General features: G+C 49.8%; 1 protein-coding gene across 1 annotated transcript; it reads right to left on the bottom strand.

The window, feature by feature from the left end:
- Positions 1-895: 895 nt before the first annotated feature.
- Positions 896-2,432, bottom strand: GJB6 (gap junction protein beta 6). Its single transcript, XM_069467458.1, has one exon. The coding sequence runs from the start codon at positions 2,418-2,420 to the stop codon at positions 1,635-1,637; it is 786 nt and encodes a 261-aa protein (XP_069323559.1). The 5' UTR covers positions 2,421-2,432; the 3' UTR covers positions 896-1,634.
- Between the last annotated feature and the right edge of the window lie 22,964 nt (positions 2,433-25,396).

The raw sequence follows: 25,396 nt of genomic DNA, 5'->3' as shown, positions 1-25,396 counted from the left end.
CTAATTAATGATAGTATCTCTACTGTCTGTAGTATTATCTTTAAAGAGATTCTGGCTGTAGTTTCACAGTTAATTTAATTCCTCATCTTGGTGGATTTTTCCCACTGCACTCTGCCTTCTGAATGGTCTCAAGGCATTCTGTTACGTTACCAACTTTTTTCCCTGTTAAAATGACCTGAAAAGGCCTTGGCCAGGCCACTGTGTTCCTCAATCAGCATTCACCTACGTACTCCTCGTGGGTGGGAGAAACCATGGCAACCGCAGTTCTGGCACTGAGGGAGGTTGTTCACAGGGCTTCAGAAAGCTACCCGCACGTCTCCTACAGTAAGGAAGCCAGGGAGCCTTCTTCCCTTCCCCACGCCATGCCACAAAGTCAGGAGAAAAAGGATTGATATTCGAGACACCAGATGGTTCAACATCCATTTATTGGTGCTCAGTATGTGAAGGGGTGTATTGGGGCCAGGACAAAGGGGACAGGCTGGGCTCTCCTCCGTCCAGGAGGTAGCAGAGGGAACTCTGGAAAGCACACACACCTGCAGAGCGACACTGGGGAGGAGTGTGAGGAGAGCATGACACTGCCTAGGGTGAGGTAGGGAGAGTCTCCAGGAAGAAGACTTTGAACTGGTCTAGAAGGACAGGCTGGAGGAGGGGCAGGCAGGATCCTAGTGTTCCTAGTGTCCTCCAAGCAGCCCACCGTCTCCAAGCCACACACCTGGTGGGCCGCTGCTCAGCTCAGCCTCTGCTCATTTGCGGTGTGGATGCGAGAATCCCTGTTGCTGTCCGGCGCCCTCCACACCCGGTGACCGGCAGCCTCCCCTGCAAAAGCCACCCAACCGACTCCTCACACGCTAGGGAGGGCAGCAAGGTGCCTGCACAGAAACCATAATGCACGCGGAGGTGTAGGCAACGGGCCGAGCTTTATTGAGGAGATCACAGTCACATTTCAGTTGTTCACGATGATTGACAAATAGGCTAGTTTAGAAAAGCTTCCCACTTCCGTACCGCTCCTCTGCATTCAGAAAGCAGCAAAAATTTACTGTACAGTGAACACTTTCCACCTTAAGAGTGTCATGACAGTTCATAAATTTGCCAAGAGACCATGCAAAACAATATTTACAATAAGACAGACCCTTTCTAAGTTCAAAATTCAGATACTTGTGGCATAATTCTAAACCTAACATCGTATGTTTTTCCAGGTAAGGAAGACCAGTCATTATAAAAATACTTTATATAAATTCCAAGTCAGAACTAAAAACATTTCAATCCTATAAAAATATCTTTTACTAATAAAAAGTACCAATTTCTAGATAAATGCTCTTTATCAACAACAGTTACTAAATTTTTAGGAAGTACCCACTATGTCAGACAGTCCACATAAAACCAACATGTCAGAGTGACTTCAAGGCTCAGCCGTCAATCAGTCTTTTGTTTTCGGAGAAGGACCACATATTTGATTACATTGCATATGAATGGCATGAGTATTCTACAAAAAGTTAACGCAAGTCTCTATTTATTATGAAAGTCATGTATAAAGACAAACTCTTCAGCTTAGAGAAGGAATTTTCAGATTGGCATTGGCTTCTGGGGAAGATGGATGTTTTGTGGTGACTCAGCCACATTTTATCTTGAAGTGTTTAACTTGGGAAACCTGTGATTGCATTTTGACCACTATCTGAAATCAGCTCATTCATTTCATTTTGCTTACTCTCTTTTAGGGTATGGTTGGGATGATCTCTTTGCGTCTGTGCCCTTTTTGATCTCCTAAAACATACTTTCAGCAGCAGGTAACACAACTCAGCCACATTAAGCAGCATGCAGATCACAGATGCAGAAATCATGAAAATGGTAAACACGGTTTTCTCCGTTGGCCTAGAAATGAAGCAGTCGACAAGATTGGGGCAGGGGTCAATCCCGCATTTCAACACCCAGGGCAGGTGGTAGCCATTGTAAAGGAAATAAAACACGTACATAAAGGAGGCCTCGAAGATGATTCGGAAAAAGATGCTGCTGGCGTACGTCCACCACAGCGACCCCTCTATCCGAACCTTCTGCTTTTTAATGTCCTCCACGTCTTTGAATTCGTTCCTCTTCTCTCCACGCCTGAACTTGCGGGCGGTTTCGTGCCTGTAGTAGGCCACGTGCATGGCCACCAGCAGCGCCGGGGTGGACACGAAGATCAGCTGCAGGGCCCACAGCCGGATGTGGGACACCGGGAAGAAGTGGTCGTAGCACACGTTTTTGCATCCCGGCTGCAGAGTGTTGCAGACAAAGTCTTCCTGTTCGTCACCCCACACTTCCTGGGCAGCCACCACAAGGATCATGACGCGAAAGATAAAGATGACTGTGATCCACACCTTCCCAATGCTGGTGGAGTGTTTGTTTACACCCCCGATGAACGTGTGCAGGGTCCCCCAATCCATGGTGCCCGTTTACTCCTAAGAAGACAAAAGCAAGCAAAGGTCAATTAGTGGCAAGTGCCTTTGAATTGACACATGGCACAGCAGCTCCAGGAAATTTATTTTAAAGTAGGCTGCGACATTTCACAGCTTCACCTCCCTGTCTGCTAGTAGGAGGTTTTCTAAGGCATGTCTACCCTAACAACATTCTAATGTTTTTCCCTAGAAATGACGCTTCTTCTGGGTGGGATTAAGATCATCTTGATTCAATTGAATTTCGATTCTCTATTAGGCTGCTCTTTCCCGTCCATCCAGGAGCACAGGTGAGCACACTCATCCACCTGCTCCCTTTCGATCACTATGTAAACACACGTTACCGCAGGCTGCCTTTACCCAAGGCTCACAGAGCTTCCACAGTAGATTTTATTCATTAAATGGCTTATTCAAGGAAAAAAACTCATTCATTGGAATGACATAATCTGGTTCACTCGGCAGACTAAAAAGGGGAAAAAAAAAGAAACCAAACACTTATTAGTTTCTTTATACAATATATTTATACTTTTTTCTAGCTTAAATAACATCATCTGTGGTAATCATGTGTTCTTAGGAAATCTAATATTGTCAACTACTGAAAGAGTCTCTTCCAAGAGAATCACAAGCTTTTTACAAAAACTGCTCTGTTGTTCTCCAAGTAGCCAGGCCCAGGGCTGGCTCTGCCTCACCAGCAGGTCCCATTCCCGCCAGGGGCCACCGACAGAGGGGACCCGCTGCCACTGCAACCCCGGGCCTCCCTGCTAGCGCAGTGACTTGACATCCTGAGAGAAAAGAGCCCTTCTTTACAGCTGGAGAAACTGTTGCTACCATTCGAACAGCCGCCGTCTTAGCCTACGCGGCCACAGAAGACTGAAGATTGGTCAGCTTTGTCCTTGAAAAAAAGAAAGGACGGATCACAGACCCTTTGAGAATCTTTGGAAAGTGAAAGACCCTCTCAGAAGACTGTGCTCAGGCAACTTTTCACATGCTTTCAGGGGATGAGGGAGCCACCAAAGTCCTTTGTCCACCAGACGTAGAGAGACTTTTTTGTCCCTGAATGGGCAAGGGACACCGGTCAGCCTCCCACTCCCGCTCACAGACCTGCCCCCGCGGTGGGAACCGGGCGAGCGTCTGTACGTGGCTCACAGCCGAGGGCACCAGAGCAAACTTTAGCTTGAGGAAGACTATGGGGCGCAGGACAGCACCCTGGGGACGTTTCGGATCCAGAACGAGCAAGGCACTGGAGCCGGCACTTAGCACTGACGGAGGCAGGTGAGACAGGGCACCGTCAAAGCAGTGGCTTCTCGTCCCTCGATGCATTTAATCAGAGGCCGTGGGAGTGGCTGCCAGGGGTGACACGGGGAGGGGGGGGACTCCCCAGGGGTCCATAACTATGTGTGTTTATTAACTCCACCCTTTCATACACCACTTATTCCACAGGCTAAAGAGACTTTCAATGCCCTCAGTAAATGCAGCTTTGCTTTTAAAAACTCATGTTAAATAATATGAATTATAAAATTAATTTTAGTTGCTGATGAAAGACATAAATTTTCCTAATTGTTGATGTTCTATCCCAGAAACATTTCAAAATGTGGGGGGAGCAAGGAAAACATACATCTTGATGTCTGAACACAGTTTACAGCAGCTGCCCCCCTGGGGTCAGTCCTGTGCGTTTCTACAATGAGGATGTTCCCCGTTAACCATTAACCGGCAAGCAGCTCCCATTGCAGTCCGGTCAAGAAAATGCCCAATCAGCAAGTTTTTGATTTACCAAATACAAGTTTTCTGTTTTCTCAAACGCTTCAGAGCCCATAGAATTGAAACTCCCCACAGGCAAGAAGGCTGTGTTCTCTCCAGCCTGCAGCGCATGGCCTGTCTGGACAGCCACACTCGCATGGCCACCTGTCCCCTGTCCTTCTAGGAAGCAAACGGATCAAGGTGGCCCAAAGGAATTCTGTGAGGCTGAAGTCACAGAAGAGGCCAAGAGGTCATAATTTCCCCACAAGAAGCTCGGCCCCAGTTTTCTAGAAGCAGGATCCTTGACATCTGTGACTTTGGGCCTCTCCCCCTTCAAAAACAGGGACAATTGCGATGGCAACAGCTTCATTTATTTCTTTTGATTTTTCTGGGTCCCCAAATGACATGCTTCGAGACTGTTCTATCAAAGTAGCAAACTGAAGACAGTCTATTTTGCAATGCTTACTTCACAATGCTGATAGATCAGCAATTTACCTGTGCCTTTAGAGGAAGAAAAACGAGGTTAAACCCAAATACAAGCATGTCTTGAGTGACCTCCTGGTCACTCTAGAAAATCACCTGATTCAAGGTATCTTCCTGCAAGAGCCACAAAGGCCCTGTTATTTACAACAGCAGAAATGACCTGAAAGGACGGCTGTGTCCACGCACCCGGCCCTGAGGGGGCTGCACCCGGGGCGGCCAGTGAACCTGAGCCGGTGTTTCCTGACGGAGAAGGCGTCTCTTTCCATTCTTTTCTCTAGTGCACGTGGAGAAAGGAGCGCTCACCTCTCAGGTGTCAGGAGAGAGGCCAGGGTGATGGGCTGTCTTGGGGTTACTGAGCCCCAAACTTCCCAACATGTTGCTACAGTCGCTGGTGAGGCCTGGTGGCCCCCAGGAGACCTTCCTGCTCAAGGAGTCGTGGGAGGATGGAGGGGGCAGTGGAAGATTCAGCAAGTTTTAAAGAGGACACTCATCTCTGACCCTCAGTGGGCAGAGCTGCAGTGGCCGGGTGTGACTGCAGAGGGGCCCAGAGGAGGGACAAGGCAAGACAGCTCCAGCCCTCAGAGTCTCCCCGTAAAAACTCCTAACCCCAGGGAGCAGTCTTTCTCAAATGCTTTGGTTGGACAACATGTGAAGGCTATTTCAATTTGGGGAACTGTCACGAATTTCAAATTATTTTCCAAAATAACTGCACCCCCCTGGAGCCCTTTGCACCTGTAGTAAACAAAATACCTCTCTCCTTTCCTCCCTCAAGAGGGCTGGGGCCAAGGGGAGGCGCTTTTTCAATACAGAGTAAAAGATTAACTCTGTCTCTGTAAACCAGAGAGGTTTATTTTAACTGGTGCCTTCCTGGTGCTCTCTCTCCTTTTTTAAATTTCTTCTTCCTTCCCTTTCCCTTTCTTTCCTTCCTTCCTTCCTTCTCTCTCTCTCTTTTTTTCTTCTTTTTTGTTTTTTACCTACCCCGACCTGAGAAGCTGGCTCTCTCTTAGGGAAAGAGCAGACATACTTAGCTTCTGTAGTCTTCTACTTATAAGAAAGTGCTTACATTTAAACTTAAAAAGGTAAATTGAATTTGGTTTTGTGGCATATCTAACCACAAAGTTAGTGAACATCAACATGCTGCATTCTTGATACTAAACCTCGGGTATGAAATATTTAGCTCTAAACATAAGTAAACCATTGGCCCTACTTTTGAGGTTACACACAGTATTATGAAGATAGATTGTTCTTCCCTTTTAAAATTCAAATAATTTAGGTCTATTGGCATTCTACTACAGTAATGTAATTTCTCAATTATTTTAAAACTCCTTATTTAAGAATTTAATCACAACTAGCTTGTTTAATAATGCCATTTTAGTTTCACTGATGACAGAACCAAAACTAAAGCCCTATCAATTATGACGTTACCCCTCTGCATTCTCCAAGAGGTGGAAAGTATCTTTTTCTAGGTAGTTGTTTCCCTTCGAATGACCGCTTCGAAGTCACTCAGTGAGTGTTTGACAGATCTGAGAACACACGCTGCCCAGCTTCCACGCCAGCTGTGGGCAGCCGAGGAGTCTGCACAGACGAAAGGAAGTGATGTCAAAGCAAGACGCGCGAACCTGAGCCTGGTTCCCAGGACTCCCGGTGTCTCAGGCACGAAGAGCGAGGGAAGGCCCCTCGTGAAGGCCACAAGCTTTCTCCTGCCCACTCAGGGCCCGCAGCCAGTGGCGCACAGTCACCGCACCGACGTCAGTCTCTGCCCGGTTTCTGCGTGTTGGTGAGGATGTCACCTGCGGAGGGGAAAACAGTAGTTGTTGCCAAATTCCCTGAACTCCTCCCCCATGTGTCTACTGAATGAACTTTGTGGGTGGTTTTTCTTCATCCCCAGAAATGTTAGGAGGTAAGTTCAGAAACTGCCAGTTTCCTGATGCTCCCGGCTTATACTCCAAACATGCAAAACAAAGTTCCTCTTTAGTGCATGTTCTTTTCCTGATCAAAACAATAACGCTACCCAATCTCAAAGCTCAGGCTCATTCCCTGAGCATGAAAAAAGGAAGCGGGGGACAGTTGGAGACACTGGGTACACCCCGGCTCCCAAATCAGCAGTTTCTAAAGAAAATCTCAAACTCTTTCTTTTATCAAGAAGAATCTATATCTTTTGTCTCTAGACATCTCAAGTCATCTAAGGGACAATCCAATAGTTGATTTTTACATTTATGACAAAAAACTTCAGCAACTGTCCTTTCAAAGTCATGACTAGTGATAACAATGGATTTAGGATTCACATACTTCTTCAGAATTAACTCAATAAAAGTGAAATCTTTTTCTGTCCATGGAGCCTAAATATGAACATGCACAATTCATGGAACTACATGTTTCTTACTTCATTTAAGAATTCAAAGAATTTCCATTAAGTTCAACTTTCCTTCTCTGGCTCTTTTTAGCAGCGTCTGTTCATTTGAGCAAACCTGTATCTTTTCCAAAAATTTAAGTTCAACTGGATTTAAATGACTCTGGGAATTAAAAGGGAAAAGGCCCTCTGTGGCCCAGCTCCATGCTCATGAATCGAGCAAGTGAAACGGTAACCCGACCTAAGAAGTGTAGCCCGTGGAAGGATTGTGCCCCATGGCCCAAAAGCTTGGGTCAGAAATTATATTCCCACAATTTTATCCTATTTAACATTTTAACTAATGTATACAAACTGCTCCTGGCTCCCGGAATGTTCTGAGCGGATAAAAGATGCGTGGTGAGGATGTGCAAGTTAGAATTCTCCTCTCACCCTATTGGGATTGTTAGCCAGCTCTTCAGTCATTCTTTTCCTTAACTCTCTCTTTTAACTCAGAAGAGAAAGTAAGAAAAAAAGAGAATAAAGTCACCGTTGCCTGTGTCAGAATTTGTTTCGAGATAACAACCACCACCAGTGGGACAGGTGGCCTGACCAGCACCCTTGGGTTTTAGTCACTGTGTGGCAGCAACCGGGAGCCCTTCGGCCCCCACCCCCAGTTATGTGACAGGCTAGAGCCACGGTGTTCTCTCTTCGGAATCCCCCTCCTTGGCAGGGTTCAAACAACACCCCCAAAGACTCTGCCGGATCCAAACAACAGACAAAGCTCTCCACAGGAGCAGTTTGGAGCAGCATCCTGCAATTCTAAGGAAATTGCATTGGGGCAGGACATTTTCTTCTAGAACACTGGTTAGATTCAGCCAGAACTGGGGCAAGAAAATAGCTCTACGGCATAAAGTCCACTTGAAGAGAAAGAACAACGGTGCAGTTAAAGACAACCAGGCACTCAACTGACAGTGAGCTGCTAGGGGACGCTGAGGTCGCTGGGCCGGGGGTCCCCGCAGTGGTGGCCGCAGGTCCCTGGCCCCTGCGGGGGTCCCAGCACTCACCGCAGGACGGGAGGCCAGCTCAGTCAGCAAACACAGGGCTTGGGTGGCACCGGGAACTGGTCTCCTTCACCCAACAGGAAGTACCTTCCAGCGCCTGCACCTTTTTACTAAGATGTGTCACCAATTAGTTTTAATTACTGTGGTCCACACTATTGTCACGGGCATTTCACAGGTTCCTGGACATGTATCATGCAGCCCTACTGGTCGGGTCTCCCCGAGACTTAACCACCCGACCAGGGTGCAGCGTTTGGCTGACCTTAAACACCCATCCTTAACCTGGCGTTCTTCTCCGCAAATCCAAGCGGGACACATCGGTGACCCACAAAAGCGAAGAGCATCCAAAAGGCAGCAAATGAAATGGGGGGAAGGGGCACAGGCCCCAGTCCGGCCCCTGCCACACATGATACACTTATCAAACCTGTTGTGCAAGTCCGAGGGGACCGTGGAGGGTAAAAGTCAAACCAGTCCACCCTCGTTCCTGCGCGCACAGGCGCGGACGCGGGAGGATGCGGACGAGCCGGCGGAGGGTCCCGGAGGCCCACCTGCGGCCCACCTGCGGCCCGACCCCGCCCCACCCGCCACTGCCCGCGGCCACAGGGCCCACCGGGGTGGGGGGTCGCCGGCGGCTCCCGCGCCCAATAGGGACGACCAGGGCGAGGGAGGGCACAAGCCGACGACCTCACCTGCTTGGCTTCTCCGAGGAAATTCCTCCGACCAAGGGGCCGAGATGGCGCGGGCCGCTCGCCCCCACTCGGCCCGCCAGCCCCGGGGGCGACAGTCGTGTCGCAGCGCGCCGGGCGCCCGCTTACCTGCTCGGCCGGACGGCGCGGGGCTCGGGGGCGGGGCGGCGCCCTGCGCTCGGGCAGGCGGGAGGGTCGGGCTCGGGCGCCGCCGGCTCTCGGCGCGTGACGGTCCGGCAGTCGGGCTGTCCCGCCGGCTTCGGGACAAGGCCCAGCTCCCACCTGCAGCGCCTTTTAACCGCGCCCCACCCCGCCTCTGCCCTGACGCGGCGCGGGCGGGCTGCGGGAGGCGCGCGGGGTGCAGGGCGGGCCCTCCCCCGGGGCAGGGGGCGCAGGGAGCGCGGGGCGCAGGGCGGGCCCTCCCCCGGGGCAGGGGGCGCAGGGAGCGCGGGGCGCAGGGCGGGCCCTCCTTCGGGATGGTGGCAAGCGGGGTGCAGAGAGTGTGGGGGGCCGGGACCCTCCCCTAGGGGTGCCGGGGGCGGGCCCGGGTCTGCCCTGGGCGGGCACCGGTGCGGGGCTTCGCGGGTGGAACCTGCGCCGGGGGCTGGGCGGCCGCGAGAACCGGGGCTCCGGCCCGGCCGAGGGAGCCCACCGTGGCGAGGCTTCCGACCGAGCCGCACCCGGGGAGGGGGGCGGGCAGTGTGAGGGGCAGGCTGCGTTTCTGCCTGGACACGTCCTCCTCCTTTCTGGACGCTCGGGTTCCTTACAGCCCGCCGGGTACCGTGCGGGGCCCTCTCCAAGCGAGCAACCTGAAGGTCCTTTATTAATTAATGACCACTTAGAGGAGGTGCGGCGGTTGGTTTTATTAGTTATCTCTACCCTTCGGAGCTTCCTCGGGCAAGCAGAGCGGGGCACACCACGGAGAGACCCCGTTGCGTTCCCCTCTTTTCACAGACCCTCACTTCAGAAAGCTCTGGGCCAGCACAGGCATGGGGTGGAAACGTTGGAAGCTATTTGGAGACCTGGCTTTACAGGTTCAAACCTGTCCTACATCAGACAAGAGGTGCGTGACTTGCTTATTCCACAAAATTGGTTGGCAATTAAATGTCCCCACCTAAATCATATGCTGTTTGTTGGGTTATATTCTCCCATGAAACAGGATTGATGGTGGTTCTTAAGATGTCATGGAAGTTGAGCTAAGACTTTATAAAAACCCACCTCGGAAATATTTCATTTGAGAACCAGGTTCTCAGAGAATTGCCCCTGCATCAGGTTTAGAGCACTCTGGGGTGGCCCCTGGAATGGCCTTGAACCCTGGGGGTGGAGAGGCAAGAGGCCTCTTGAGGCTCCCGCATTGGACAGCCTCCCGCCAGGAGGGCCCTGTGGGCTGCTCCTGTCCCCACAGTCTGACCACCCTGGACTCAGGTCTCCCCTCCGTCACTCCCCCAGACAAATACTCCAGCCAGGCTCATCTGTTTGCATAGGAAAATAATTTTTCTAAGTGAATTGTAAAATTCTTTGAGAATTGCATACAGTTTAAGCATTTAATGTTTTATGCTAATGATATGGAATCACTAAGACATACAAAGGCATCTAAAGTTGTGATTGGATGGTTTGACTTTGTGTGCCAAATAGGAAAACACATTCAGGAGATGATTACAACCCTCATGTCCACTTAACTGTATCACAATATTCTGAAAACAAGACATTGTAATCCTGGCTGGAATCAGTGGCATGAAATTCATTTGGTTATTATCTTCTCTCTGTATCTTAATGGTGATTCTGAGACCATAAATTTAATTGGCACAAAATGTGTAAAGTGTGGATCTCCCTCTGCAATATCAGGAGATTTGAAGGGAAGATGGGTGAGAGGCTCTTTGAAGATCCATAAATTCTCTGGGTGGCCTCTCGAGCCTTTACCCAAAGAATGGAGAGGTCTGGGGTGCACATGCTTGCAGAGGGACTCAAGTCTGACAGCTCTGGTTTTCCACGGCCAGCCTGGAAACACAGCACCAGAGCTCTGCCTTTCAACTGTCATGGTCCTAGATGCCTGGAAGGGAAGGAAATGTGCATTTCTTTGAAATAAAAACTAACATTTGTCTATTCATGCAACAAAAAAGCCTATATTATACTTAGCAGAATGTCCCTTAGTCAGGATTTGTCTGAAGTTTTCCCTCTTGATTAGATGGGGTGATGTGTTTTGGGAGGAAGACCACGGGGGGAAAGAGACATTTCCATCACATGTCGAAGGTGCAGACGAGAATCAACACGACTCGTCCCTGCTGGCATTGAGCTTGAACACCCGGCTGAGGCCGCATCTGCCAGGTTTCCCCACGGGAAGGTGACTCTTCTGCTTTCCACACTGTGCTCCGTGGAAGGGAGTCTCGAAGCACAGCACACATGCAGGGTGGGGAGGGACGCTCCACCTCCTAAGGGCGGAGAAGCTACATAATCATCGGTTAGTTTGCTGCACACGAGACTCGTCCCTTCTCCCAATTTACTCATGTATTCAATCATTTATTTATGTCAGTGAAGACTCATGGATATTTATTTTACACTTTGGTTTACAATCCAATACTACCTTCTTTATCTTCTTGTTCAAATTGCTTCAGCTTTGGCCGTTGGGAGCACTTTCATTTGGTTTCTCTTTCATTTCTGATGCACACCCACCTTTGGGAGTGTGTGTGTGTGTGTGTGTGTAACACTTTCTTTTTGTACTAGAACATATTGTATATTCGCGGCCCCAGCCCTGGAATCAGCCACTTCTCCGAGAGTTGTGTGCGCCGTTCGTACCTGTGTGCTGCTCATTCATTGTCCGTCTTCCCATGGGACTGCCAGCTCCTTGTGGGCAGAAACCACGGCTGCCTCGTCCAGCTGCTGGTGCCCCTGTACAGCACTGGGGCCATGCTTAATGTGTTCTGGGGCTTAGCAAGTGTTTGTTGAGTGAATGAATACATTCAAGAATACATTTGTTGAGTGGATTAATTGCAAATATTCAAAGATGAATCTGGTAGGTGAAAATATGGAAAAGAGTAGTTCCAAGGTATCTTATAATCAGTCAGGTGCCTTGTATTTAATAGAGTGGAAGCTATAGGGGAAGAATAGGGCAAGGGTTGATCTAACCAGGAGGCATGACACATGCGGTTATAGGTGCTGTCAGATATGGAGGTACCCTCATCCAGTCAGGGGTTACAGGTGTCCTCGGTGACATACAGAGCACAGTGCTCTGGTCCTGGCTCCAGATCTGAGGACTCAGTCTTGCTTCCGACTCTCCCCATGTTTCCAACCCTACCCGAACTCTTGCAAAGGTCGAGAACCTCCTGCCCCTCTCGTGACGTGCCTGTCCCACGGCCTTCCGGCCTGCTCTCTGTTCTACTCTCCAGGCCGCCGCCTCCCCGCGTCACAGCCGTGCACTTGGCCCCCTGACAGTGGTCCTCTCGCTGGTGCGGACATTCCAGGGCAGGAGCCTGCAGCTTGTCTTTGCACCGTGGCCCCTTCCCCACCCCCCGTACTGTGGTCCTCACGCTCAGAGCTGCGCTGCGTCCACGTGACAGGTGGGTTCATCAGTCCGGTCCTGGTGGCATCTAGTCTGTCCGTGGCTGCTGGTGGAAGGTGTGAGCCCGACCTCGGGGAGAGAAGCTGGAGGTCCAACGCTGAGCGGTCGGGAGCCTGGGCCCAAGGGGAAGAAGGAATTGGAGAGGGAGGAGGACAGGCCAGAGAGGGGCCAGCGTGGCCCTGCAACCACAGACCGTTGCCAGGTGGGGACAGTTTCCTGAAGGTGGTGTGTGAGGGCCCTCCAGAGAAACAGAGCCACTGCGGGCGCGCGCACACACACACACACACACACACACACATTGATCTATTGTAAGAAAATTGGCTCCTGCCATTATGAGAACAGCAAGTGTGAAGTCTGCAGGGCAGCCTGGAGCCCAGGGAGAGTCCATGATTCTGCCTGGTGTCTGAAGGTCGTGGGGACAGAATTCCTCCCTCCCTCAGAGCACATCAGTCTTTTCTCTCCAGGCAAATTAAAACACCAAAATATTACTACACACCCATTAGAAAGGTGAAAATACCAAATGCTGCGGATGTGGAGCCGTGGAAATTCTCATTCACCGCAAGCAGGAATGCAAATTGTGCGGCTACTGAGGAAGACAGTGTAGCAGTTTCGTGAAAGTCGAACATAGTTACCATAAGCTCCATCAGCTCAACTCCTTGGTCTTTACCCAAATGAGTTGAAAACATGTTAACACAAAAACCTGCACACAGTGTTTATAGCAGCTTTATTCATAATGGACGAAACTTGGAGGCAGCAGGTGGATAGATAAGCAAACTGTGGTACGTCCGGACAATGGGATGTCGCTCAGCAATAAAAAGCAATGAGCTACCAAACCACAGGAAGACACGGAAGAACCTTCAATGCGCAGTGTTAAGTGAAAGAAGCTAATCTGGAAAGGCTGCACACTGTATGGCTCCAACTATGGGATATTCTGGAAGAGGTACAACTGGAGACAGTGAAAAGACTGGTGGATTCCAGGAGTTGGGGAGCAGTGAGGGATGAATAGGTGCAGCACAGAGGATTTTGGGGGCAAAGAAACTCTTCTGCATAACATTACAGTGGTGCACACTTGGCTTTATACGTTTGCCCAGACCTACAGCAGGTACTACCCCCAGTGAACCCTATAATGTAATCTACTGACTTCAGTGAATGCCAATGTGTCTATATCGGTGCATCAGCTATAACAAAGGTACTACACTAAGGCAAGAGTCAACAACAAGGGAAACTGTGCCCGGGGAAGGGGTACGTGGAAACTCCATACTTTCTGCTCCATTTTTCTGTAAACCTAAAACTGCTCTAAAAAAGAAAAGTCTATTAATTTTTAAAAGGCCCTTTGGTTCTTTAGCTTAATGTCTTGTATTAATTATTAGAAGAATATTCTGTAACTATAACCTTTACATACAAACAAAACAGTAAAATGTCTAAACATTTTGTTCTCTTAGTAAGTTCTCTATTACATTATTTCCTGTGTTAATTTTCTTTTTAATTCATTCAACAAGTAGTTGAACAGTCGCGTTGTTCCGGGCCTTACAGAGTGCCTTGCACGTACCGAGTGAATTAATGAGGGAGGGAGTGGGCGAGGCTGGCCTGCTGGAACACGCTAGGCTAGAGCCCACTGGCTCTCAGCACACACGGGCCGCGCCCCTCATCCCTCTCTGCTCTCCCCACTCTCGCCCCTATCTTTACGTCAGAGGCTGCTCCAGCCTCCACACAGGGCTACTCATTTCCAATTTCCATGCTGCAGCTTGTTAAAAGGTTTAGGGGCTTCACGTTTTTATAGCAAATCAACCAAGAATTGGAAAGAAGCAGACCCCGAGGTCGCTCATACCCCCCATTTGCAGGATGGGGTTTCTCAAAGCATTTATTTTTATGGGGAGCAAAGTGGATTTGGACACAGTTATTCATCTACTAAACAGTTATACCCTCATTCAAGAAAAGACCTCAGGCCAGGCGTAGGGGCTCATGCCTGTAACCCCAGCACTTTGGATGGCTGAAGTGGGAGGATCACTTGAGTCCAGGACTTCGAGACAAACCTGGGCAACAGAGTGAGACCCCGTCTCTACAAAAAAATTTAGAAATTAGCCAGGCACAGTGACAGGCACCTGTGGTCCCCCTACTCAGGAGCATGTGGCAGGAGGATCAGATCAGCCCAGGAGTTCGAGGCTGCAGCGAGCTACGATTGGGCCACTGTACTCTAGCCTCGGTGACAGAGTGAGACCTTGTCTCCCCCAGCACCGCCCCCTCCCCCCAAAAAAGAAAAGAGAGCTGGGAGCTCAGCCAGGTTATTTGCAGAATCTAACCTGAGCTGAGCCTTTGACTGAGTACACCAGACCTGTCTGGGCCCAGTCGTAAGACTTTGACCTAACCCCTAAGCTATTTTACCTTCTTAGGCTCCAGTATCAAAGCTCCATAGCTGAAACAATCCAGGCAGACGGAGTCCTCTATCTTAACTGATGAAGCAAGATTGTGCCCCACTACTTCCCTTTTCAACCTTTAACTAAAAACTTGGCCCAGCTAAGAGAAGAGCTGCTGCCTAATCTCTTCCTTTGGACGCCGGGAGGCTCGATCAACATCCATCCATCCAAAGCTGACAGCGGGCTGTGTCTTTGATCTGGTGCTGTTCCAGCCGGCGTCAGAGAAGCAGCTTAGTGTCAGTCATTCCATAACTAACCCCCCCTCGAGTGGCACCAAACTGCACTAGCTTTTCTAACAGGTCCGCACGAGCTCTGAAGCCATCCCTTGCCTACTTGAACAGGGCAAATGTATCCCCTGGTAAATGAATAGTGAAGAGTTTGATTTAGTTTGTCCCTTGTGTGCTGGGTTTTCACTAGAGCTAGGCAATAGGGAGGCAGGGACATTTATTATTTATAATGCTACATTTTGTTCCATAGCAAGGACAGGAGGGAAGGGAGAAAGGAAAAGTATGGTGATTAGCGGTACGTAAGGAAGGCTGTTGACAATTGTCCCAAATGCACCCTTCCTTCTGAGTCCTCTGTCTCAGGTGGGGGCACAGGCTGTCCCCCTGCCTCTGGCCTGAAACCTCGTTATCCTTAGCGGCCTCCCCACCCTCCATCAGCCCCCACGGTGCGTCTTTCTTCTGATTTCTCTTGTGTCTCTGTTCTCTTTTTGATGACCGTAGTCAGGCCCTTGTCACCTTTTGCATTCATTTCATTCATTTGTTGAGTGTCTACAAGTGTGTGAGGCCCTGGAGACACAGGTGGTCTGACAGACCCAGTCACCACTGTCCTGGCCCCAACGTGGGGACACAGGTGGACCTGACAGACCTTGTCCCTGCTGTCACGGCCCCACCAGGGACGCTGGCAGTGAGAGGAGCATTAAACAAAGGATCGTGAGTGTGCGAGGATTGCAACAGGGAGGGTCAGGCAGCCGGACCCTGGGTGGCGGGCAAGCGAGCAGCCCGTGGGGTGCAGGGGACGTGTCCAGAGACAGTGACATCTATGTGGAAACCAAACAGGATGGCCCTGAGTGGTGAGGAGGCTCTTGGCCTAGAGGATTTTCGGGGCTGGCTTTGGCTGCAGCTTCTCACCTCTCCCTGTCGCTGTTGCTGGAGCTATGCTTCCAAAACAGCCTTGACCCCCTCGTTCTGCTCCTTCCGTCCCATCCTAGGGCCCTTTGCTGTCAATAGAACAATGTCCACACCACTGAGCGCACCTACAGCTGCAGACTTAACTCCCGGACACGCTAACACAGAGTTTGCACGTCCGTCATATGTGGTTCCTTCAACACAACTTGCAGCTTTGGAGCCCTGTGTCTTTGTGCTGTTCCTTCGATTGGATCTTGCTTTCTCCACCTGGCACAGTCATTCTTGTTCTTTAGGGCTCACGGTGAGGCTGCTTCTCTTGTTTTCCCATTAATAATAGTCATTTTCCCCTGACTGTTCTGAAGTGTGTTACTCATGCGATCAGCATCCAGACCACCCTCCCATGTGTTATATTGGAGGTTTATTTGCATTTCCTTAGAGTAAAAGACCCTTGAGGACAGAAACATTATCATTGCCTCTCCCAGCACCGGCACCAGCATCAGCACTTAGTACTCAGCACCCAGCACCAGCACTTAGTACCCAGCACCAACACCAGCATCAGCATCCAGCCTCTAATGAAGTGCCTCGCATGTGGCACATTTTTAGTTCATGTATATTAAATCAAACAAGCCCTTACTTCCACAATCCCGTTAATGACTTTAAAGAACACTCTGTGTATTAAGAAACCATCAGTGCAAAGTCACGACTCTATGGGTGTGAGATTGCTGTAGATGTTTTTGTATTTAAATAAAAATGAATATGCTATAATTGCTCACACCTAAGTCTGCGTAATTTAGTGTGGTGTAAGGAGTGTCGCTGAGATACTTTCTAAACGTGTGCTGAGTGGAAAGGGTTAAGCCCTGCAGAGCTATTGCACATGGAGTTAGGAAGGTGGAGTTGAAAGTGAACCCCAGAGCTCCACTCTGCAGGCAAAATAGCACCAAGGCAAAGGATCACCGTTCCCGAGCGCAGGCTGGGCACTGGGCTGGACGGCCCCTCCATCCCCTGCAGCAGGTGCGCTGGTCAGTCTGAGACCAGGCTCAGGACGCGCATCTCTCGTGCTCCTCAGAGTGAAAGGAGGAGGCGTTATTCCCGTCGACGTGCCGTTCGTTGTTCAGCGCTCTGCAGTTTAGGTTTTTACACACATTGTCTCATTTGAAAATAATTCTCAGAAGTCGATGAGGTACCCTCTGTAAAATTTTACAGAGGAAGAAGCCAAGGGTTCAGGATGGTTCATTTGTTTCTTCATTTAACAACTATTTATTGGCTGTGGCTGTGCAGACACACGGAGTCGGGGGGCTTGTCCTGGCAGGGGGTGGGCTGGGACCCAGGGCCCCCGGGTCACTGCCCTGAGCTTGGTGGAAGACAAAGCTCGGAAATAGCTCACCTGCGCACGTCTTAGCTGCTCACGCTTCGCCTCTCTGCTTAGGCTGAAAGCCGAGCTGCAGATAAAGAGGCCAACTCCGTGCCCCCCGTATCCTGCGGAGCTCCCCGCTCGGGTGGGGTCCCCAGCGGCCCCGCGGAATATTTCCCAGTCGGACCTTTCACCTTCCAGCCTGCAGGTCCAGCCACCCAGCCGCGCTACTTGAGAGCTTAGTCACCGAGCTGTTTTGGTCTGTGCTTGCTGGACAAATACTTTGTTTTTTTAAGTGGGTGGTCTGCTCAGAAAACACCACTGGAGTAATAGCCCGGAGCGGCTGCTTGTGAGTTCCTTTTATAGAAGCTGGATAATTTAACGCCCTAATGTGAGACGTCGCCTCACACAACACTGCCAGGGTGTCCTTTGAGAGCCAAACAAGCCCTCAGGCTCCCAGGCCTCGGCGCCCAGGACAGGCAGGGCAGCAGCCAGGCCTCCCTCTGGGGGTCTGCAGGTCACTGTGCGCCACCAGGAGCTGGTCTCTGCACTAGGTGGGTGGCTCAGGTGTGGGCCTGAGTCAGGAGCCCATTTCCCGCAGGAGCCACGGGTGCAGCCTCCAGGGTCCCCCTAAACACGCCTGCCCAGCCCCCCTGCACCGAGCGAGGCCTGAGGAGGCGGCTACCCCGGGCTGCTCGGTCCAGGTGCAGGTTGTCACGCGGCTGTTTCTACCCTCAGCGAGCTGCTTAGTGACACGGTCACATTCTCCATCTTCATCTGTTTCCAGGAGAACAGCCCAGAACTTGGCCACAGGGCAAAGCCTCAGGACGAAGGGGAAAGATTTTGGTAAAACTTCGCCCACATCCCCGTCAAGACTGGACAATAATATCCATCGTTTCTTCAGGCCTCAGCAAAATCATGGGGGCATATAAAGGTCATTGAAATGTTTGAAAGGAAAATCATTTCCTTTGGGATCATGTCCTGCCTTCTCCATCCAACACTGGATTGCGTTAGAGTTAGGGCGTATTGCACACATCCCCAACGTGGCCAGTTGACCCTGTTTGCTGACACAGGTTGGTGACACAGAGACGCCATGCCATGACACAGAGTGATCTGACCTGGTTTCGCCCGCAGGGCTGTCCGTCACTCCTGAACAGCCTGGGGCTGCGCCCACACCCCTGTCGGGGAGGAGGGCACGGGAAGCTCCTCGAGTCGGCAGAGAATACGGATGGCCGTCAGTGCAGGGACGGCACCCCCAGCCGCACGAGCCCTGTCCCGAGCCTGCCTGGCAAGGGTGCTGCTTACTTGTCCTCATTCAAGTTCAGCAGCCGGTGGGGACGCCCTGTAGCCATGCCTGAGTGTGACTCGAGACCCTGCCAGGAGCAGTGGGGAGAGTGGGCCCGCGAGGTGTCTCGGGCAGGTCCCTGCAGCGTGACGCACACTGTCGATTGTAGATCACACGCGGCTCGAAGGTGCTTTGGTGTTGCCCGTTCTTCCCAGCAGGACAGTGGTGGCGTCCTCGACAGGAGAGGCCGGGAGACTGGACCAGTGGGCAGGTCGGCCAGGGGCTCTGGCCCTGATCTCTGCCCCTAACCGTCCTGCCTGGGGCCCCACTGGCCCCCCTCACCCACGTCTGCGTCCCCCTCTGTCTGTGCTCCCCGTTCGCCTCTTAGGAGGGGAGCTGCTCAGCTCCCGCCTGTGGCTCCTCACCTGCCGCCACCAACCGTCACTCTCACTTCAGACAAGTAAGTGAGAGAAAGGACAGAGAGGAGGAGGCATTGATTGTGGCGCAGTTGGGGACCGTGGGGCTGGTACAGCGATGGCTGCTAGTTGCATGTACCAGAACTAACTTCGGGGACCTCCAGGAGTGTCCCAGGCTGCAGGGGGGCTGTACAGAAGGCTGGCTTCCGGTGACCACATCTTTCTTAAGCACAAAGTCCAGGAGCTGCTGCCCCTTCTCTAGGCGGCGTCTCAGCAGGGGGAGAGTCACAGAAGATGCAGTGACAGCACCTGCCACCCGGGCTTTGAACAGCAGACTGCAGGTCACACAGCGTTTTCACAAGGATTCTCATTCCGTCACCTCGCACAGCCTCTGACCCACGCGCTTGTCTTCTGGCAGCATTCTGAGACCCTCTGCTGTTTATCTGTGTTATATTTGGTCCTTAGAAACAGACAACTTTTTAGATTTATCATTTGTTAGTATCAGAATCAAAGTCACACGTAACCTTTTTGTTTACTAATGGCGTCGAGTTTACTGTCAACTGACGGAGTAATCAAGGCTTTTGCCTCTACTGGGAGCTCCTGTTGGAGTGTTGAGCTTATCTTCCCCACCCGGACTGGGACTCTCCGACACCCCATGTGGGCGACACCAGGACCAATTTAAAATGTATCCTTCACGTTTCCTCCTCTGCCATCTGCATCTTTGATATTTTTTTCCTCCACTTTTGCATCTTTGGTTTTTTGGGGGACCCTTACCCTGTGCTCCATCTCCACTGACTCTTACCTGGGCTGCTTCTGACTCATTTCTTTTAAGAAATGAGGACATGAAAGTTCAAGATCCTGTTTCTTTGAGGTGTTTGAGTCGAAAGGATTCACTGGAAACATTTTCAGGTGTTCTGAAAGCTGTCGAAGGAGCTGTTTGGAGAACTCTGCTGAATATTTCCGATTCCAAGGACTGGTCCCTGCGCCGGTGGTTGTACGGGGGGGGGGGGGGGGGGGGGGGTGTGGGAGCAGCTGCGGCGTGTGTCTGATTTGAAGCGCTCTACCATTTTAGAAGACACGTTTGCAACCATAGAATTTGAACGCTAAGCCTTGTTCTAGTTGTATCCCACAGTTTCAACATTGTATCTTCACTATCATTAGGTTAAAACTATTTTCTAATTTATCTGGTAATGTCTTCTTTGATCTGTGAGTTAATTAACTGATACATATTTGAGGCTTTTCTACGTATTTTATGGTTAATTGATTTTTTTTTCTTTTTTTTTTTTTAATGTTAGAATTTTTTTTTTTTTTTTTTGAGACAGAGTCTCACTCTGTTGCCCAGGCTAGAGTGAGTGCCGTGGCGTCAGCCTAGCTCACAGCAACCTCAAACTCCTGAGCTCAAGCAATCCTCCTGCCTCAGCCTCCCGAGTAGCTGGGACTACAGGCATGCACCACCATGCCCGGCTAATTTTTTCTATATATATTTTTAGCTGTCTATATAATTTCTATTTTTAGTAGAGATGGGATCTCCCTCTTGCTCAGGCTGGTCTTGAACTCCTGAGCTCAAACGATCCGCCCACCTCGGCCTCCCAGAGTGCTAGGATTACAGGCGTGAGCCACCGCGCCTGGCCGGTTAATTGATTTTTAACTTAATTCCATTTTGGTCAGAGAACATACTCTGTAAGACTTTAATCTTTTAAAATGTATTGAGACTTGTTTTAAGGCTCAACATATGGTCAACTTTAGTGAATAGTTCACGTGCTCTTGAAAATAACGTGTATTTCACAGTTGTTGGCTGTTGTGTTTGGTGGGTGTCAATTAGGTCCAGGAGGTTGATGGTGGCATTCAGATCTTCTGTTTTCTTATTGATTTTTTTTTTGTCTAGTTCTCTGTCAATTAATGAAAGAGGGGTGTTACTATTTAACTATTTTTGGAAGTAACTATGTCTATTTTCTCTTTAGTTCTGTTAGTTTTTGCTTCATGTATTTTCAAGCTTTATTGTTAGGCACATACACATATAATTATTATATATATTTGTGGTAGATTGGCCTTTTCATCATTATGAAACATATCACTTCATCTCTGGTAGCCTTCTTATATTGAAGTCTATTTTGTCTTATACTAACATAGTTATTCCAAGTTTTATATAATTAGTGTTTGCATAAAATATCTTTCTCCATCATTCAAGTAAGTAAATTGAAACTAAGTATTTGTAAACAGAATATATTTTGGTCTTGCTTCCTTTTTCCCCCTCAATCTGCTAATTTTTGCCATTAATTAAATCTTTTAGTCCATTTATGTTTATTGAAATTATCGATATGATTGGATTTAATTCTGCTGTTTTGCTATTTCTTTTCTATTGCCTTTTCTCGCGCTCCCTTTTGCCTCTCTGTTCCTCCTTTCTTGATTTCTTAGAATCAATTCAATGTTCCCAAGTATTCCAATTTAATTATTTATTCTATTGGCTTTTTAGCTTTATCTTTTTGCACTATACTTCAACAAGTTGCTCTAGGGAAGTGGTTCTCATACTTTATGTACATCAGAATAATCTGGAAGACTTGTTAAAACACAGTATGTTGGGCCCCACCCCCAGAATTTCTGATTCAGTAGGTCTGGGGTGGGGCTCTAAAATGTGCATTTCTAACAAGTTCCCAGATGATGCAGCTTTTGCTGGTCAGGATCTGCCCTTTGAGAACCACAGCTCTGGGAATTAAAATTTGCATCTTTAACTGTTTACAATTTACTTGGAGTTAACATTGTAATACCTTATGTGACATAGAGCATACAGTTCCACTTACCTACCGCCTGATCCTGGGTGCTGTTGCTGTCATATATATCATATTGACATATTTTAGAAAACCCTCAATGTATTGTTTGAATTTTGTACTAAATTGTCACATGCCTTTAAATGAAATTAACAGAAAAAAAGAAAAGATATAGCGGGTTTTTTTTTTTTTTTACATTTATCCACATGTTTACCATTCCTTGTGATGTTCATTCTTCCTGGAGATTGAATTTATCATCTGGTGGTCTTGCTCTTCAGCCTGAAAAACAACCCTTAGCATTTCCTGAAGAGTGTGTCTGTTTGCTGGAAATTCTCTCAGGTTTTGTTTGCCTCAAAATGCTTTTACCCTGCCTTGATTTTAAAGGATATTTTTTCTGGAGATGGGATTCTGGGTTGATGGATTTTTCGTTTTATTTTTCATTTTATTTATTTATTTTTTGAGACAGGGTCTTATCTGTTGCCCTGGCTAGAGTGCAGTGGCATCATCATAGCTCACTGCAGCCTCCAACTCCTGAGCTCCAGCGATCCTCTTGCCTCAGCCCTTGGAGTAGTTGAGAATACAAGCCTGCACCACCACGCCCAGCCAGAAATCTTCGTTTTAAATAAGCACCCCAGGCCATTCTGATACAGAGCGTCTGTAGGCCAGAATATGAGGGAAACTGTAGTGAGTGTCTGGAAACCACCAGTAGCCTTGATTGTGGTGGTTTCAGCGAGTGGTGGGCAGGATGGGCTTTGGAGAGCAGACGTGGACAGTGCTCCCTCTGTGTCACGCTCCCCGTCCCTGACTGACCTCCGCTCCTCTACAGTCACATTAGATTGAATCGGGGTTGCCGTCTGTCGATCTACATGCCTGGCATAAATGAGATGGATCCGAGATTTCACAGACCTGGTCAAACTGTCGAGTTCTTCTGTCCCATGAGACCTTGTAACCACCCGATCTGTTCTGTTCTGGAGTGACTATGTCAGCATAAGACAAAATAGACGTCTAGATAAGGAGGCTCCCAGAGATAAAGCAATGTTTCATATTGATGCAAAGGCCGATACACCACAAATACGTAGCAATTATATGTGTGTGTGCCTAATAGTGCAGCTTGAAATGCATGATGCAAAAACTAACAGAACTGAAGAGAAAAACAGACAGTTGCTTCTAACCATAGTTAGACAGTGACACCCCTCTTTCATTAGCTGATGACGGGGTCTGAAGGCCTCGTTGCTGGTGCACTGACGCTCGGGAAGAGGCAGCGCCGGCCTGACGGACGTGTTCGGGGGACAGACAGGACGGCTGGAAGTCACCAGGTTGACACTTGGACAGGGAGGCAGGGGGTCCCCAGGACTCGATCTTCATAGCATATGAAGGTGTCTGCAGGCCATGGCCCTCTGTTTTCTCATACGGGGAGACACGCTGTGGAGGGAAGAGTCATGTTGGGGAGAAGACCAGAGTGACAGGCCCACGATGATAACACATCGCAGAGAATGAAAAATGTCCCAGGAGGATGCAAAAAATCCCTGCGGGGCTCCAAGGGCAGAGGACATGAAGAACACACCATGCCAAGCGGCCTTCCGAGTGGAGTAAGATGGCGGCTGCCCAGCCACAGGCTGCTCTGTGGACGCCGAGAACAGTCTGAATGGACCCCGGAGTCCAGAGGTTGACCAGGCGCCTTCCTCACGCCGCCTTGGTTTCACCAATTTAGTTTCTTCGTTAGCCTGTAATGGCCTGTTGGGAACATACAAATGACTGTACTGTGGCTCTGAGCCCGTCATGGCCAGTGGCGCTTGTTTACTCTGGGGCTGGTTTCCTGTGACTTCAGGGGGATTCAGCTCTCCAGGCTTTTTGAGGTGGGAGCAGCCAGGGGCGCTGGAGGAGCTTCCTCCGTAAGTGTAAATTATGACACTGAGAGATGAAGACCCCGCGGGTACCATCGGAATGGGGCGAGTCTGCCACCACCAGGGGACACAGCGCTTGGGGCTGTGCATTAAAGGTTAGACCAGGCCCCACCCTCAAGAACACTGTGCTTCACTATGGGAAGCCAGGGACATCAAACCGCCACCGTGCGTGTCAGCAAGAGTCGTTTGCTGGCGTGGAAGGGCCTTGTGTCGTAGGAGGACACGGGGTCGACAGCTTGCAGCTTCCTGAAGGAGGAGACACGTAAAATAAAGCAAACATGTGGTGCAGTAAGTTGGAGGTGGGCGAGGGGTTTACGTGGGATGAAACAGGGCCTGACCACGTGCCTGGCTGCCATTGTGCAAAGGCCCCTACGAGACTCCCCAGTTCTGCGGGATTAGCTCCTTTTTCCAGTTTTTCACAAAATTGGATTATCTTTGTCATCTTTTTTGTTGATCAGGCTCTTAATGATGACATTGTTTTGTTTCACCCTCACGGCTGACAGCCCTCCCCCCCCCTCCAGGTGCTAAGGCCACCGGCTCACCTTTACAACTGTCCAGCAGAACCGGGGGAGCTGCCGAGTGGCCTCCCAGACCCCAGGTCCCCTGGGGCATTGCGTTTGTCTCCATTTGGTTAATTACAGATGTTATGTCCCGTGGTGAACAGCGACTGTTAGAAATGCTACCTACATGGATCCTTTGAGCTCAGGAATTTGAGACCAGCCTGAGCAAGAGCGAGACCCCGTCTCTACTAAAAATAGAAGGAAATTAATGGACAACTAAAAATATATACAGAAAAAAATTAGCCGGGTATGGTGGAGCAAGCCTGTAGCCCCAGCTACTCGGGAGGCTGAGGCAGGAGGATCGCTTGAGCCCAGGAGTCTGAGGTTGCTGGGAGCTAGGCTGATGCCACGGCACTCACTCTAGCCCAGGCAACAGAGCCAGACTCTGTCTCAAAAAAAAAAAAAAAAGAGAGAGAGAAAGAAAACCTACACTCCCACCAGTTGCAGTCAGCGCTTACTTAGGACTCACTCTGACAAATTTCAGCCCTGTATTCAGCTGTCACTTTTGCACTCATTTGTATACAAATAACATTATCAGCTGTATCTCCTCAGTTTGATTTTAACCTTCACAACAATCCTTGAAATACTGTGTTGTGATCCCCATTCTGCTGTCGAGGTGACTGAAGCTCGGGGGGCAGGGCGGGGGGTAAGTGACATGCCCAGACGCACAGCTAGTAAACACAGCTTTGGGCAGGACCAGAACCTCGTCTCCCGGCCTCGGGGGCGGGACTCAGTCACCATGTAAGGAATCCTCGATCTGGAAGCCACAGTCTGCCAGCAAAGGGATGAGGATGGACTTCCAGTCCGTGAGCTCCGTTAGGAAGTGACTGAAGCTGGTGGCTCTGAGCAGCCTGGTGCCCAGTGGGTCATCAGCTGTTAGTTTTCTCCCCTTCCCTCTTCCTGCCCGTAAGGCAACAGGACCAGTTGGTTCATCCACGTACACCCGAAGGAGTCCTTACGTAAACGAATGATGACTGTTCTCTTCTGAGCCTCCCATGTAGAAGGTAGAGTTTTGCCTGCAATGGAAACTGTTTTAAAACTTTTCGTTTGGAGTCACTGTTTATCTGCTGCTGTGTATTCACAAAAGCCATGATATACGACTCCTCATGGCCTGTGGGTTAGCAGGGTTCAGCGGGGCAGTTTCTGCTGCTCTCACATGGGGTTTTTGTGCAGCTGTTTTCTCTTCCTCCCCTCCTGGCTCCCCAGCGCTTGGTAGTTTGGCCTGAGTGTTACGTGGCAGCCGGCCCCCAAGGTGAAGCTTGCAGCTGCCAGGGCAGCAGTTGTGCTGCATTC

This window comes from Eulemur rufifrons, chromosome 4 (assembly GCF_041146395.1).
Source record: "Eulemur rufifrons isolate Redbay chromosome 4, OSU_ERuf_1, whole genome shotgun sequence".
Lineage (NCBI taxonomy): Eukaryota > Metazoa > Chordata > Mammalia > Primates > Lemuridae > Eulemur > Eulemur rufifrons.
Note: the sequence above shows the minus strand (reverse complement) of the source record. Positions and strands in the feature narration are given on the sequence as shown.